General features: G+C 31.4%; 3 protein-coding genes across 4 annotated transcripts; all 3 read left to right on the top strand.

Moving 5' to 3' along the window:
- The first annotated feature begins 6744 nt into the window (after window positions 1-6744).
- On the top strand, window positions 6745-9113 carry LOC137830485 (protein NUCLEAR FUSION DEFECTIVE 4-like). Its single transcript, XM_068637857.1, has 2 exons — window positions 6745-6970; window positions 7059-9113. The coding sequence occupies exon 2, from the start codon at window positions 7122-7124 to the stop codon at window positions 8880-8882; it is 1761 nt and encodes a 586-aa protein (XP_068493958.1). The 5' UTR covers window positions 6745-6970; window positions 7059-7121; the 3' UTR covers window positions 8883-9113.
- Window positions 9114-9749: 636 nt separating this feature from the next.
- Window positions 9750-12251, top strand: LOC137830483 (uncharacterized). Of its 2 annotated transcripts, XM_068637856.1 has the most exons (3): window positions 9757-9897; window positions 10083-10785; window positions 11938-12251. In XM_068637856.1, the coding sequence occupies exon 2, from the start codon at window positions 10167-10169 to the stop codon at window positions 10782-10784; it is 618 nt and encodes a 205-aa protein (XP_068493957.1). In that variant the 5' UTR covers window positions 9757-9897; window positions 10083-10166; the 3' UTR covers window position 10785; window positions 11938-12251. The 2 variants fall into 2 exon arrangements, with proteins under 2 accessions (XP_068493956.1, XP_068493957.1); XM_068637855.1 differs by lacking the exon at window positions 11938-12251 and having other exon boundaries at window positions 9750-9897; window positions 10083-10992.
- Window positions 12252-15040: 2789 nt separating this feature from the next.
- Window positions 15041-15688, top strand: LOC137829455 (zinc finger protein 4-like). The gene has a single exon (XM_068636258.1). The coding sequence runs from the start codon at window positions 15041-15043 to the stop codon at window positions 15686-15688; it is 648 nt and encodes a 215-aa protein (XP_068492359.1).
- Window positions 15689-15807: the final 119 nt, after the last annotated feature.

Genomic DNA, 15807 nt, shown 5'->3' with positions numbered 1-15807 from the left:
ATCAAGGTTTAAAATCTATCTGCAAGCAATAAAAGTTAGCAATAACAATAAAGATAAAAATGGGGTTTGAGATAGTTGTGCAGAAAATATAAAAGAGATTAAAATAACAAATAAAAAGTGGTTGATCCCCAAGTTCTTTCACCATTGAATTCTTCATAGGTTCTCTAAAGATTAATCTTTTTTCGATCCTCCAACAGAGCTAAACCAGATTGAACATGCGCCGATCTGATTCAACTGAAACTCACCAGTAAAGCATGCGTCTACTAGTTTAATCAATACCCACTTTGTTCCATGCGTATACTCCATGGGAATGCTTACCTCCTCTCCCTTGAATCATGCGCCCAAGAAATTAATTAGAACAATGCGAACTAACTAAGAAACCAAAGTTTAAGATAAGGAAGACTCTCAATCATGCGTTCAAGTACAACCTCTCACAAAAACCAGTTTTCCAGGAGATTAGACCATAAAAACAACTGCTATAGAGAATTAAAAATCGAAACTTTTATTGAACAAAACCTCAGAACTCAATGGGGAATTACAAAAGAATCAACCAAAAAGGTTTAGCCTTTCATGGAGGCAAAACAAAAGAATTACTAAGAAGAAAATAAACTAAGAAAACCCTATGAAGCTCTCTTTTCTCCTTGATGCTTGTGTCCTTTTATAGGCTTTTCTGCTCCAAGGATCTTGGGAAAATATTGCAGTTTAGATTTTGTAAACAGTTTCCACTTTCCATAATTCTTTTTATTTTACAGAAGATTTGCTTCCAATTCTGTTTCTGGAATCTTGTAGCTTTTATTTTCTCTTTCTTCTCCTCAAAATATTTTTTCTGTTTTGGTTCAAGAAGCAACTTGGACTTTTGCATATTTGGCCCACCACAAAGGTAGATGCTTCCTCTGGATAATTTACTCTAAAAAGACAAAATTAACAATAATAATAGTTAAGGCCCAAATAAACCCAATTATAAGAATATTAATTAAAACAATGGATTTATTTATTATTATAGTCCAATAATCTATGAATAAGGCTAGTGAGTGTGAATAAATATATGCTCATCAAATACCCCCACACTTATCCTTTTGCACTCCTGGGCAAAACATTCTAAGGTTTAAAAAGAAAAGAAAAACAATGCAAATAACAAATAGAAACTTTTGCATATTTGGCCCACCACAAAGGTAGATGCTTCCTCTGGATAATTTACTCTAAAAAGACAAAATTAACAATAATAATAGTTAAGGCCCAAATAAACCCAATTATAAGAATATTAATTAAAACAATGGATTTATTTATTATTATAGTCCAATAATCTATGAATAAGGCTAGTGAGTGTGAATAAATATATGCTCATCAAATACCCCCACACTTATCCTTTTGCACTCCTGGGCAAAACATTCTAAGGTTTAAAAAGAAAAGAAAAACAATGCAAATAACAAATAGAAAATTCTAAGAATTCATAATGAAAGACATGATATAATTTCAAGGAATCAAGAAAAATGTGAATGGGAATTCCTATATTTTTAATATACAAACAGGTAATTGAAATTGAAGGTTGAATCAAAATTGACAAAACTTCACTGGACACTCTCAAACTCTCAAGTGTTTAGGGTTTGTATTTACACTTAGCACCCATGCAGACAAACACTACCATATGCTTAGCAAGACTCTAATATTCATAACAATTGAAAAAAACATGCAATCAAAGATCAAGAGGACTTCATAAGGGATGTAATGAGGCTAAGGTAAAGGTAGGTAAAATGTGAAAAAGAGGCTTAAAAACCATAGAAAAACAAAGGAGCAATGGAGGATAGATCTAAAAACAAGTGTAAGTATTATGATAATTCAACTCCTCTTTTTATTTCAAGATATATTTTTTTTTTCATATAGTAGACAGTCAATCCAATGTATTAGAGGATCCACTCTTATTTTCTTTATTTTGCTTTGCTTTTTTTTTTCTCTTGTTGTATTCCTTTTTTTCTATCCTTTTTTTTTCTTTTTTTTTCTTTAAAACTGAAGAGGTAAATTATGAAAATGAGATACACCCCACACTTATTCAAAAACCTATTCCCAAATAATTTCAAAGCTCCTTTATCTTCTAAGGTAGGGACAAACATGGTTTTTCTGTTTTGAGGCTTGTAATGAGGGTTAAAAATAAGAAAAAGGTTATAGGCTCAAGGGGCTAACAAATGGATTATCATAAAGGTAGGCTAATATGGCTAGTGGGTTAGTTTAAACAAAGAATGCCTTTATCATATTAGTTCATGCACGTAAATCACAATTGTAAAACAAAGAATCAAGTTAAGTTCTAGAGTATAAGCAAACATGAGTGAAAACACACTAAAAAAAATTTATGATATATTTATTCACACTCACTAGCCTTATTCATAGATTATTGGACTATAATAATAAATAAATCCATTGTTTTAATTAATATTCTTATAATTGGGTTTATTTGGGCCTTAACTATTATTATTGTTAATTTTGTCTTTTTAGGGTAAATTATCCAGAGGAAGCATCTACCTTTGTGGTGGGCCAAATATGCAAAAGTCCAAGTTGCTTCTTGAATGAACAAGCAATAATGCTAGGCTGGAATCATTACTTTGGCAAAAAAAGTATGACAAAATTAAATATATTCCAGGTCAATGGCATATGGCAACTTGGTAGACCTCACCATGCACACAAAGAAGATGATGAAGAGATGAATTGTCAGCACAAGATGTTGAAGGTGGTCAACCTGAGGAGGCAAACCCCACTCAAAGGGAATTGTTAATTCAAATTTTGTCCGGCATACAAAACATGAATACCCAAATTGACAGGGTTGATCAAAGGATGGACAGAATTGAGGATACTTTGAGTGACATTCGACGTCATCAAGGCCATTGAGTGTTTTATCATTATGTTATTGTCATTGTTATTTTTATTTCTAATTTTCATGTTGAACATTAATGAATTGTTATTGTTATTTTTGACGTTCACATTGTTATTGTTATTGTTAAGGTTTTATGCTACTTTTCATGCTACTCATTTACATAATCATATTGTTTTTAATGCAATTTTTTTACCATCTTATTACTTCGACAACATTGGTTAAGTGTCATTAATGTTTGCGTATCACAACACGTCGTCATCTAGTTGTACTGGTTGTAGTGTGCAAAAACATGGTACTTTTACCCATGCTACTGGGAGCACAAGTGCCTTCGTTGATCCTATTTGTGATTGTGGACAATTTGCTGTTTTGAGAATAACGATAACACAAAAAAATGTTGGAAATTTTTTTTGGGTTGTCCCAACTACAAGGTAAAATTTATTCAATTAGGTTTGAAACAAACTTAAGAATGTTATTTTAAACTTATTCATTGTTCAATTTTATTGTTTTCTTCAAAACAGATTATAAGTGGCATGGTTCTAGATTGTAATTTTTTCAAATGGTGCATTGAAGACGTTGCCGATGAAAAAGATGAAATTATTATCATACAACGGAATAAGATATGTCTTCTAGAAAACCGTTTGAAGGTCTCCAGGATTCAAATGTTATTACTGGGAATGTCTTTCCTTTTTCTAATTAACATTATTATGTCTTCATGTAATGACTTTATATTATATATTTTGACACCTACTTAATATTCATGTTATATTCTAAATTTCTATTTTCTTTTTAAAATATATTCATTTTGCTATTCATATTAATGAAAATTATTATTAAAATTAATTTTATATATATATTTGTATATATATAACATAACATAATTTATAAAATCATTTATAATATTAAAATTATGTAAATAAATAAATTAACTTAAATAAAAAATAATTCTTAATTAATAAAATGTTAAATAATACAATTATACTTTAATTTTAAATTATAATTAACTAAAATATGAAATAGGATTAATCATTATTTATTCTTTTTTTTATATACAAGGGTAAAATTGTAATCTCACAAACTTTACTATTCAAAATAATTTATAATATTCTTACAACTATCACATCACTCACAATTTTCAATAAATTTTCCTCACACATCCACTCTAACATATCTCAATCCAAACAACCTCAACTTTCTTCACACTTCCACTCACCCTCAACTTTCCACTCCCCCACACCCTTTAATCCAAACACACCCCGAGAGATTAGTTGATAATTATAATATATTCATGTAATCGGTTCATCGTTCGTTTTAAATTTTAAAAAATTTTAATGTGATTTTTTTTATAAGATTGTGTCTTTCTTGATCTTCGAGTCTTCCGTAGGGGTATTTGCGATTATATTCAAACACTCAAGTTAGTTATCAGTTTGAGTAAAGAATGTTAGTTCAAGATGAAGATTATGTTATCTTTGGTCTTAGGGTATTCAACTATTTATAGTAATTGAGTTGGATCTTTGGCTTTACAAATGATTAGGTCGAGTCCAATAGAGCCCAACTATTTTTTAATCATGATTTGGGGTATTTACTATGAAGTATTTGTTATTAATGTTGTTAATCTTGTATCTTGTTTGGAAAACTGTTTGTGATTTATCGAGATGTTAGATAGTTCTCAGCAACACATCAATACTCGGTAGTACATCAATAATGTCAGACATTACATTAGTATTCAACAGTACATTGATACTCAGTGATACATCAATACTTAACAATACATTGTGTATAGGAGACTTCGTCATTAGATAGTACAACAATATATATTAAGTATTTGTTATATGAAAATAAGTATAACTTTTTTAAAAGGAAACAAATAAGGTTAAACACTTATTTTTGTTCACATCCTATTGTCTCTAACTTGAGTGTTAGAACCTTGTTTGCATATATCTGGCATTTTAAGAAGAAACCTCTGGTGAGGGGAATCTGTAGCCAAAGTGGAGATACCTTTATAAGTAACATAAAAATCTCATCTTGGTTTATAGACGTGTTTGGCAGTGACTTTATCTCCCCTACTTTTTACTAACTTCCAAAATTTGTAGTGCTAGATTTTCAGTGAAACGTGATAAGTTTGATTCTGCAAAGTAAAAATGCCCTTCAACATCAATTCATGTTTTCAAAGAATTTTTTAATAGTTTTTGGTGGATGGAATTCATATTCGTATTAAAAATCAATTAGGAGTTGGTTGGTTTATGGATATATTGCCAATCCTCACACGTCTATGCCAATTCATGATTGATGTTACATGACTCAGATTGGTTTAAACCAACCAAAATGTTAGAGCAAAAATTGTTCTATCCTTTGTATGATATGAAAAAAAAAAAAAAAAAAAAGCTAGATACCCTATAATTTTTTAGGTATATTTAAGTAATCAAATTTAGAGATAAAAAATAATTAATTACTATATTTACTATATAAGAGACTAAAAATTATTCATATCTAAAGTGATTTCTATCATTAATAAAAAATTTAAAATGATTTTTAAATTGGTATCTAAATTAAATAGTTAAGTTTTAGCTACTAATATTTTATATTTTAAAATAGTCTAGAAAATATTAATAGAGACTAATTTAGAATATAAAATAGTAAGTAGCTAAAACATTGACAGCTAATGATTAGATACCAATTTAGAAATTATTTATAATTTTTTATTAATAATAGAAACTACTTTAGATATTAATAATTTTTTTAATTTATAAAATAGTTTATAATTTAATCAAATGGTAATTTATTATTTCGGTCTTTAAAATTATTTTTTATTTAATAATTTTTTTAGCGTATATTTGAATAGGGGGAATAAAATAGTAAAGAGAAAATCAAGTCAGAAATGGAAAAGGAAGAAAACTAATAATAAAACAATGGATCAAAACATTGTTTGAATATATGTTTCCATGGTGGATTATTCTCCCTGGATACAAAATAATTTTAGAATATTTTTAAAATTTCTTTGGAATTTATTACTTACATTTATCCATTAGCATATATATGAAAGACAAGAATCATGAGACCAAACAAGACGTTTGGTAATTGCTTTTATTGCTAAAAGAAAGGATCCCTTACATATTAAACATGTCTATATGGATATCGGTTAACTCTTTATAAACATTGAAAAAAAAGTTAATTAATCTTTACGATTGCGGATTAAAATGAGTTATATCTTGGAAATCGGACTATAAGTAAGAACATTTTATAATATATAATATATAACTAGATGCAAACTTCATCTTATAAATCGATTTTGTAAGTTTGAGTTAAACTTGAAAAGTCAATTTTGTAAAAGCATTTTAGAACACATCTAACGAGTGTCGAGATAAAAAAGATAAAGAAAAAATGATTGGTTGTCAAAGAACAATTTTCGACAGATAAGACACTAGAATTGCACAGTTAACAATAATGATACATTGACAACCTGCTCCAATTTACAACCTGTATAGAGGAAGAAAGAGAGAGGGTATTTGAGAGGAAGAAAGAGAAGCAAGAGAGAGAAAGATAAAACTCTCTGTCTTATTATGAGAGAAAGAGATGAATATTTATAAACCCTGAGTTACATGGTCACGTATGAAAGAGGTTATAACATATATACTAACAACCTGTGATTCATGATACGAAGAAATGATATTTTTATCATTTCATGCAAAAAGTTGAAATTTTAGACAAAGAAATGAAGTTGTATATTGGTGTTAAGTTGTCAATATATCACTTCTCCACGGTTAAAAAACATGAAGTTTGCTTTTGTTTATTTTTTGCCTTTCCAGCAAAAATGTAATATTGTAGTGATATATGGAAACCATTCTAACACCACAAAATTTTCTGCTTGACCCTACTATTTGAGTGAGGAAGAAAAGCATGAAGTGTGCTTTTGTTTATTTTTTGCCTTTCCAGCAAAAATGTAATATGGTAGTGATATGGAAACCATTCTAACACCACAAAATTGTCTGCTTGACCCTACTATTTGAGTGAGGAAGAAAGAAAGTACATATTTTTTTGGTGATGGTGGACTTTTTAGCCTCAGAATTTTCTTGAACAAAAACATTTTGAAAATTAGAAATTCAAACTCAGGTATATATCATCACAAATTTTCCAAAATCCAACCATCTCTTTCTTCTTTGCTCCATTCACCAGAGAAACACTCACTTTTAATTTTCAGCTCATCTACAAAGTGGTGCAAGGCCTTCTTAGTATCTGCTGCTGAAAACCAAGAGTGAAGAAGATGGCATCTTCCAAACATAGTGGTGGAGAAAATGGAGGAAGTTTCAAAGGCTTCACTCTCCAAGTCCTTACAGGGCGTTGGTTCATGGCCTTTTCCTCATTCATGATCATGTCTGTATCAGGAGCAAGCTACATGTTTAGTCTATACTCCAGGGAAATCAAGTCAGTTTTGGGGTATGATCAATCCACCCTCAATCTGCTAAGCTTCTTCAAGGACTTGGGGTCTAACATAGGCATCATTTCAGGCCTAATCAATGAGGTCACACCCCCTTGGGTGGTGTTAACAATTGGAGGGGTTCTCAACTTTTTTGGCTATTTCATAATTTGGCTTGCAGTGACAAGAAAAATTGCCAGGCCCCAGGTGTGGAAAATGTGCTTGTACATCTTCATTGGAGCAAATTCTCATTGTTCTACCAACACTGGAGTCATTGTGACCAGTGTCAAGAACTTCCCTGGCACAAGGGGCATTGTCATTGGCCTTTTGAGTGGCTATCTTGGTTTGAGTGCAGCTATCATCACTCAGATATACTATGCCTTCTATGGAAATGACTCCAAGTCTCTGATTTTGCTCATGGCATGGCTACCAACTGCTGTAACTTTTGTTTTCTTACCAGTTATCAGGCACCACAAGGGAGTTGAACAGCCAAATGATTCCAAGGCTTTCTATAATTTCCTTTACACCACTTTAGTCCTTGCAGGTTTCCTCATGGTGGTGATCATACTGCAAAAAGTTTTCACCTTTACCAAGTGTGAGTTCTACATCACCACTATACTGATGCTTCTGTTGCTCACCCTGCCACTTGGTGTTGTTATGTTTGAAGAACAAAAGACATGGAAGAGGAAACAAGAGCAGAGAAACAGTGAAAACCCTCCTAAGCCTTTGAATATAACAACAGAGATGATGCCAAATCTAGAGAGGTCTGCACAGGCTCCACAAAAGCAAGTTTCCTGTTGGAAAAGCATGTTCAGTCCACCAAGTAGAGGTGATGATTATACAATACTTCAAGCCCTTTTTAGCCTTGACATGATGATTCTTTTCGTAGCAACAATTTGTGGACTTGGTGGCACACTCACAGTGGTAAATAACTTGAGCCAAATTGGTACATCCTTAGGATATTCATCACATAGTATTACCACATTTGTGTCCCTTATGGCCATTTGGATCTATATGGGTAAAATTGTACAGGGTGTGATCTCAGAGATTATCATAGCCAAATTTAAAGTTCCTAGGCCTCTCCTATTCACATCAATTCTTGTCATGCCTTGTATTGGCTACCTTCTAATTGCTTTCAATGTCCCAAATGGTCTCTATGCAGCCTCAGTTATAATAGGATTCTGCTTTGGGGCAAACTGGCCACTACTATTTTCCATCATATCTGAACTTTTTGGTCTTAAATTTTACTCAACTCTATATAATGTTGGGTCAGTGGCAAGTCCAATTGGGTCATACTTGTTCAGTGTAAGGGTTGCAGGGCATTTGTATGACAAGGAAGCCACAAGGCAAATGGCAGCATTAGGACTAAAGAGGAAACCTGGTGAGGAGTTGAATTGCAATGGAAGAGAGTGTTACAAATTGGCTTTCATTATAATCACTGCAGTGAGTCTTTTTGGGGCACTTGTGTCTCTCATCTTGGTGTTAAGGACTAGAGAGTTCTATAAAGGTGACATATACAAGAAGTTCAGAGCAGAAGATGGCACTGCTGAAGCTGAAATTGGTCTGACTCAGAACAAGATTGCACAACCTGCTGCAAATGAAGGCTAGATATCTTTGGCAAGGAATTGATAAATACTTTATGATTAGCATAGATAGCAAAAAGAAATCAGAACCATAAAGCTTAAGCTCTATACCAACTGCAATAAATCCTCATTAGTTTGTAGTTTATATAGCAGGTTCTTGTTGGGTAATTATGTATTGTTTTCAATAAATCACTCAAATGTAAAATATACATTAGTTTGTAACCAATCATATATATATTTTGATAGATAATATGCATGATCAAGGTCTATTTTGTTCCCTTTGGCGAGGATCAGTTAAAAAATTATGGAGGGCAATTTTTTATGCAGGTATGAGAGAGTTTCAATGAAGTAAAAGCTATGATTGAGTCGTTTATGCATGTATTATTTTTGCTCTTGCAAAGCAATATCTACTTAGACCACTTTTACATTATTTATTGTACTCAAGTTTCATATGTTGTGGAATAACTTAAACAAGCTCAGTGTTTAAACTAGCCAAAAAGTCACAATACTAATGCAAAGTTTTGAAAAAAACATCATATTCAATCCATCTAATTAAACATAACTTATTGTCTAACAAAATCGGTTTGTAAAGTGAAAATTGTTCACTTATATATTATTACTCTTTTCTAGACAGTTTAATCCATATATTTCTCAAATTGGAGAATCTTAATTTTTTTACATTCTAGATTGCACAATTATATTCTAGATTGGTGCAAATGTGCAATTTGAAATGCAAAATTTGTATTTTGAAGTGTACAATTTAGAATGTAAAACTTGTATTTTAAATTATGTAATCTAGAATGAAAAATTTGTATTAATTAATTAATTAATGCATAATGCAAATTTTCCAAAAAACTAGTAATTTGTAATTTTCAAAATACGGGGGTGCAGAAAGAAACGGATGGGAGTGCATGAAGGAACGCAAAAAACACTAAAACCCTAGCCAACGCAGTAATCAAAGGGACAGAGAAGAGAAAGGAAAAGGGAAAGCAGTGAGATCAATTGAAGAAGAACAATTGAAGAAGAACGTCGTTACCCAGGTGCGTTCTGCTTCAATCTTGACCTAGAAACAAATCATTTCCGTGTCGTTTTTTTTTTTTTTTGCTTTTTCGCGCATGAGTGAGGATGTGGGAACGTAGGTTTATCCGAACGGGACCAATGAGTCATACAATGTTTCAAGAATCTTTGCAAACGCAAGTTTCAGATTTGTTTTTTCTGCTTTCAGGGTAAATTTATTTACTGGATTAGGCGATGGCGATGGGTGTTAAACTAGGTTGATTTGCCATTCTTGTATCAGAATCAGTTCAGAATGAGCTTGCTTTCAAGAACAAGGCATTATTTAACAGTAGTGCGGCTTAACTCTAAAAACATAAATGCATTTTCAAGAAATTTTGGTCAACCTGCAAGGAAAGAGGAGGAGGAGGATGTAGAGGAAGTGGAATTTGACCAAAGAAGTCTCCCAGCTGATTTTGATCCTGCTACATTTGATCCCAATGATCATCGAGGCCCTCCATCGGAAAGGGTTTTCAGGCTTGTCGATGAAATTGCATCTCTTACAGTGGCTGAATCTGCAGAATTGGGTCTTGTTTTGTCGAAGAAAATGGGAGTGAAGGAGATGCCTAATGTGGGATTCATGAAAGCAGGAGCGGGAAATTTGGCTGGATTGGCAGCGAAAGCACCAGCTGTGGCCAAGGAGGAGCAAAAGCCGGAAAAAACTGTGTTTGAATTGAAATTGGAGTCCTATGAAGCGGCTTCCAAAATTAAAATCATCAAGGAGGTCCGGGGCTTTACTGATTTAGGTTTGAAGGAGGCGAAGGATTTGGTGGAGAAAACACCTTCTGTTATAAAGAAAGGTGTTTCAAAAGAAGAAGGGGAGAAGATAATGGAGAAACTGAAAGCTCTTGGTGCTAAAGTTGTTATGGAATGATGTATGTTTCTTTTAGCTGTCTGAAATTTAGAAAATTTCATAATGATGGCCGAGGACACTGCAAATTTTGCTGGTGCTCTGTGCATATTCTTTAACTTTACAGTTTAATGTTTCAGTTTTTGTTTTATTCCCATTTACTGATTCTTGTTTCTTTTCATATACACATTCACCTGAAGCTTCCAATTTCTATTTCAACTGACGTTTTTCAGTTTTTGTTCAGAATCGGTAGTTAATTCTGTTTTTTTTAGGTTTTTCACTTTTGACAGTTTTTTTTTATAGATTTTCAGTTTTCATTGTTTTGTTTCATATCAGATTAGATGTTGTTCAATCCTATTGTCCTTTGCTGGACATTTAACTCTGTTCTAATTGAACTTTAGTTTCAATTCCCAATTTTCACTGTTTCTTCTACTGTTTTTCTGCATTTATTTCATTCACAGTTGTTGTTGATTCAGTTATGCAATATCTGATTCAGTTTTTCTTTCCTTGATTCTAATTCAATTTCCAGTTGAATTTTACTTTCAAAATTCTGTTTCTGTTGTTGTAGTTAAACTAGTTTACTTAGTTCAGTTTCTATTTTCTGGTTTTGTTTCTGATTTCAATTACTATTTTCTGTTTCTGTTTCTGATTTTTGCACTTAATACAGGTTTTTCAGTCTAATCCATTTCAGCTTCTGGTTTACTTCATCTTCAATTACTGTTTTCTTAATTTTTGCTATTAGATTAAATTTTTGCATGTTTTTAATTCTATTTTCAGTATATTCTTGCCATCCCGGAATTCTGTTCTTTGCATCGGATTTCCTTTCGTTTGTGATTCGTGGTTTTCATTCGTGTTGTGATTTTCTATTTGTGCTTTCTGTGACTTGTGATTCCTGTTTGCGTTGTGGTTTCTGTTTATGCTCATGGTACCCGTTTTTTATCATGATTTGTGGTTTTTGTTCACATTAAGGCTTCATAGTTGTTCTTGCGGTTTCTATTCTTATTCATGGTTCCTGTTTGTGTTTGTGATTTTTGTTCACACTCACTCTTCTTGTTTGTCTTTGCGGTTTTGCTTGCTCTTCGTTATTTTACTCGTGCACGTCATTTTTCTTCTCCTTTGCAATTCTTCAGTCTGGTTTGTTTGCTTTTCACATTACTTTTGTTCTCTGTTTCATTAGGACTGTGCTGCTTGATCAACATGACAACTTCAGATAAAGACGATTCTTGTGTGCAATTCAATGATAATAATTATACATCTTGGGAATTTCAAATCAAGATGTATGTAAAGAGAAATGATTTAGGATCACTTAGATGGACTTTCCAAGCCTTTAATGCTTGAGAAGTATAAGATATTCATATTCTGGTTGTATTCTTAGTACTATTGATCCCAAAAACGATGAACACTTGTGCTCTTTCTCAAGTACTTCACAAATATGGGACTATTTACAACAAATTTACAATATGGAAATACAGCCAAGCATTTTTTATCAAAGTTAGAAATATTCAATTACAAACAAGGTAGTTTGTCCATTCAAGAGTATTATTCTAGTTTTTTTGAATTTGTGGACAAATCACTCTGCCACATTATTTGTTGTTCAGGAACATTCACTCTGGGTCGTCACAGATGTTTATAACACTAATAAGTGAGATCAATTTCTCATGAAACTTCACCCAAGGTTTGAGGTTGTGAGAGATGTGCTTTGCTGAATAGCAATCCTATTCTTCTTTCGGTTCATGTGTTGGTGAACTTCTTGGGGAAGAACAACATTTACTTACCCAAGGATCCTTGTCTCATGATGTTGCCCTTCTGGAATCCATGACAGTTGCATATGTTGTCCAAAGTAAAGGCCAAACATGATATGTGACAAGTCCAATGTTTTTCCTGCAAATAGTTTGGACATATTGCTTCTAACTGTAGTTGAAAGTTGTCATTACTACAAAGAATAGGGTAATCATATCTCACATTGTCCCACACGTCTGCCACAAAAATCACAATGTTTTAGAGTAAGTCTTTTATCCATGGGCATTTAGGGTAAGTCATTGAATTATCTTATTCAAGGTTTCTTTATTCTGGTGCATCCAATCATATGATGGGTCCTTCGAAATACACTCTTATCATAATACTAAAAGGAACTCAAATTGTTGATTGTAATATTCTGTGTCTATGATGCAAAAGCCCTTCAAGAGAATTTCACATGGAATATCGTCTTTTGTCCTCCTAATATTAAACTCATTCATAGGTTGCAAATGAGTGTATTTTGTGAAACTAAATTTTGATAGTTTTCTTAATTGTTACAAGGATCGATTAGTTATCTTAGGTAACAAGCAAGAATATGAAATTGATTATGATGAGCTATTTGCACTTCTTGTCAAAATGATAATTGTCTATATTATCCTTTTTATATCTACATTTAATGTATGGTCTCTTCATCAAATCATGAACAAACTCATATAAAAAAAATCACAATATCGCACTTAATTCACTTAAATTTGTAGAATAAAAATTATATATTAATTTTTCTTATTTTTAATCTAATGAGAGACTTTCAACCTATAATTAGAACTAACACATAAACATTCATCCAAAAAATTCTAACACGATCACTTTTTGAATGAATCAAAATAATTAGACTAGAAAAATTTTGTATTCATACCTTATTTATTTATTTTTATAAAATTTTGATTTTTAATATGAGCAAACATATATCTAACTAGATGGTTTCATATCTAATTTTTTGAGTGTCCACTTAAATATGAAATCTTTCATGTGAACTTTACATGACTATGTCAAATCTAAATAGTTTCGTTAAATGTTTTACAAACATTAAATAGACCTAACCTATTTACTAAATCACCTTATTTTAAAAAATATATTTAAATGAACTAAGTAATATTCTTGGTTAAATATTTCAATTTTAGGCTTTCACTAGTTAAGATAAACAACACATTTATTGAATAATAAAGTCAATCCTTAAACAATATTAATATAGTCAGTGCATTTTTAAAAGTAAAACTAAATTATATAATTAATTTCTCTCAAAGCACCAACTTAAAAAAAGAATTTTAAATACATTTATTGATTCTCAAGACAAAAATGAGAGATAAAAAAAAGTCATGTTTGAATTATTGACTATGCTATTTCGATGTAATGTACTCATTTACATCATTGGATTGATTAGAATTAGAGTGACCAACTTATCATATATATTATATAAAATATGATGTTTGTGTTTCATTAAAATGGTCAAATTGAAATTTAATATTTGTATGGAAGAAATTGTTATAAATACAATGCATGAATTTAAGGGCATCGACTATTAAAATAATTCCATAATTAAGGTTGATTAATAATTTCTAAATGAAATATTAATTATATTTTTAATTATTAATTGGAAAAAATAATTGAGTCATACACCAAAGAGTATATGTTGTGAATTAAAATAAATCCATAATTCTTGGTAAAGTAATTAAGGTGAGTGATAAATTCTAAATGAAAACATTACCTTTTTAAATCGTTACTTAGACTAAATTATTGAATAATTCATCGAAGATCATATGAGATTAAATTTCTTCTAAATAAGGTCTCAACGTGAAGTATCATGAATTGAATATAAACACTAAAATGAACTTTACCTTAAAGAGGTCCATTTTTGTCTTATCTTTAATTAGTTAGGATCATATAAAAATGTTTTAAAAAAAATACGAATATAAAATCAATTATAAAGTAACATAAATTATCTGCATTATTAAAAATATTTTTCAATCTTTACAAATTATGCATTTTTTTTTTCATTTTAGTACCCCAAACACTTTCATATTTGTTTAAGATTATTTCTAGACTTTGAATATAGGTTCCTATCATTTAGGTAACATATGGTGTGCTTTTCAACCTTTGTTAGCCATCTCATCATTAATTAGGATAAACAAAAAGGGAATAAATCAATAAAGACAAAACCATTCAAAAGAAATTTATTGGATCAAAAGGGAAAATGAAATTTTATGTGGAGAAAAAGGTATCAATATTTTATGTATAGCATGTTATAAGAATTTTAAATCATTCATCCTAAAGTTTGACATTCCATTCCTTTAATTTAAATATTTTATATAATAATTAATTTTTTACTATAAAAGGATATTGAAGCATCTATTGCAAATATTTTCCTTCAATGGAAGATGAAATTTTCATTTCTCTCTTAATAAATACCCCTTTATTAAAATCATATAGCACACAAAAATTCTTTAAGAAAGTAGAAATCTTCTTTAGAGGGTAGTTGTAGAATAATGTCAAATGAAGTGTTTGTTGGTGGTGGTGTTGAGAGTAGAAAGTTGAAGCGTAAGATTGAGGAACTTTCATCTGATGTTGATTTAGAGTTTTCATTATCTTTGAGTCTTGGCAATACAAAAATGGTGGCTAAATCATCATCATCTACTTTCTTTGGTAAATCATTGAAGAACCATAAGAAGACACCAAATTCTGCTTCAAATCCCTCAGAAAACAGCAATCATGAAGTGACTGTGCCTAAGCAATTCCAATTCTCTTGCATGTTTTGCAATAAGAAATTTTCAAGCCCTCAAGCTCTTGGAGGACACCAAAATGCTCATAGGCCTGAAAGAGTGGTCTTAAGGATGGAGAAAGATATGAGAACTTTTGGACATGGCAATCACATGTTCCCACACTCATCCATTCCGCATCACTATCCCTTTCATGGCTCAATCCCCCTTTATTCTAGGCATAACATGCACCCCACCATGGCTCATTTCTCAACCATGCCATGGCCTCATTTTGTACCTACCTTTGGCAACCAAGAGTTTCATGACAGATGCATCAGAAGACAGCAATTTGGGATGAACAACCCTTGGGGAATAGTATCCCAAACTCCAAAAAATTTGTATAGCAGGGATGTGGAATTTGGTTTTAAGCATAACTAAGTTCCCTCACTTTGTTTAACTCATGAAGCTATCATGCCTCATTCTAGTCGTAGGGGCCAATATTTTTCATCTTTCATGTCAAATTTATCCCTCAAGCTTTAATCTTAGTTTAAAAAATG

This window comes from Phaseolus vulgaris, chromosome 7 (genome assembly GCF_000499845.2).
Source record: "Phaseolus vulgaris cultivar G19833 chromosome 7, P. vulgaris v2.0, whole genome shotgun sequence".
In the NCBI taxonomy this organism is placed as follows: Eukaryota; Viridiplantae; Streptophyta; class Magnoliopsida; order Fabales; family Fabaceae; genus Phaseolus; species Phaseolus vulgaris.
This window is presented reverse-complemented; position numbering and strand designations above follow the sequence as displayed.

Bases quoted from the DNA above. Each gene is read 5' to 3' on its own strand.
- LOC137830483 (XM_068637856.1), top strand. From the start codon at position 10,167: ATGAGCTTGCTTTCAAGAACAAGGCATTATTTAACAGTAGTGCGGCTT.
- LOC137829455 (XM_068636258.1), top strand. From the start codon at position 15,041: ATGTCAAATGAAGTGTTTGTTGGTGGTGGTGTTGAGAGTAGAAAGTTG.
- LOC137830485 (XM_068637857.1), top strand. From the start codon at position 7,122: ATGGCATCTTCCAAACATAGTGGTGGAGAAAATGGAGGAAGTTTCAAA.